Genomic DNA, 943 nt, shown 5'->3' with positions numbered 1-943 from the left:
GAGACCACCACAACCTCTACTGAAGGCTCTGAGATGACCAGAGCCTCCACTGCAGGCTCTGAGACAACCACAGCCTCCATTGCAGATTCTGAGACCACTGCAACCTCTACTACAGGCTCTGAGATCACCACAGACTCTATTACAAACTCTGAGACCACTATGGTATCCACCATGGGCTCTAAGACCACTGCGGCCTCTACGATAGGCTCTGAGACCACCAAGTCCTCCACTGCAAGCTCTGAGATAACCACAGTTTTCACTGAAGTCTCTGAGACCGCCATGACCTCTACCACAGACTCTGAAATGACCAGAGTCTCCACTGCAGGCTCTGAAACTACCACCACCTCTACTAAAGGCTCTGAGACCACTACAGTCTTAGCCACAGGCTCTGAGACCATCATAGCCTCTACTGCAGGCTTAGAGACCACCACAGCCTATACTGCAGGCTCTGAGACCACTACAGTTTCTACCATGGCCTATGAAACCACCATAGCCTCTACCGCAGGCTCTGAGACCACCACAGCCTCTACCACAGGCTCTGAGACCACCACAGCCTCTACCACAGGCTCTGAGACCACCACAGCCTCTACTGAAGGCTCTGAGACCACCTCAGCCTCTACTGCAGGTTCTGAGACCACCACAGTCTCTACTGCAGGTTCTGAGACCACCTCAGCCTCTACTGCAGGCTCTGAGACCACCACAGTCTCTACTGCAGGCTCTGAGACCACCACAGCCTCTACTGCAGGTTCTGAGACCACCACAGCCTCTACTGCAGGTTCTGAGACCACCACAGCCTCTACTGCAGGTTCTGAGACCACCACAGTCTCTACTGCAGGCTCTGAGACCACCTCAGTCTCTACTGCAGGTTCTGAGACCACCACAGCCTCTACTGCAGGCTCTGAGACCACCACAGCCTCTACTGCAGGCTCTGAGACCACCACAG

The 943-nt window shown here is 54.5% G+C and overlaps 1 protein-coding gene across 1 annotated transcript in view; it reads left to right on the top strand.

Moving 5' to 3' along the window:
• Window positions 1–943, top strand: part of MUC22 (mucin 22) — a 22,532-nt gene that overhangs the window by 16,016 nt on the left and 5,573 nt on the right. Inside the window, exon 4 of the mRNA XM_032270822.1 lies at window positions 1–943. This exon is cut by the window's left edge and continues 1,478 nt beyond it; it is cut by the window's right edge and continues 1,143 nt beyond it. Within this exon, the coding sequence (XP_032126713.1) occupies window positions 1–943 (943 nt within the window).

This window comes from Sapajus apella, unplaced genomic scaffold (assembly GCF_009761245.1).
Source record: "Sapajus apella isolate SASKATOON/1434 unplaced genomic scaffold, GSC_monkey_1.0 scaffold216, whole genome shotgun sequence".
NCBI classification, from domain to species: domain Eukaryota; kingdom Metazoa; phylum Chordata; class Mammalia; order Primates; family Cebidae; genus Sapajus; species Sapajus apella.
This window is presented reverse-complemented; position numbering and strand designations above follow the sequence as displayed.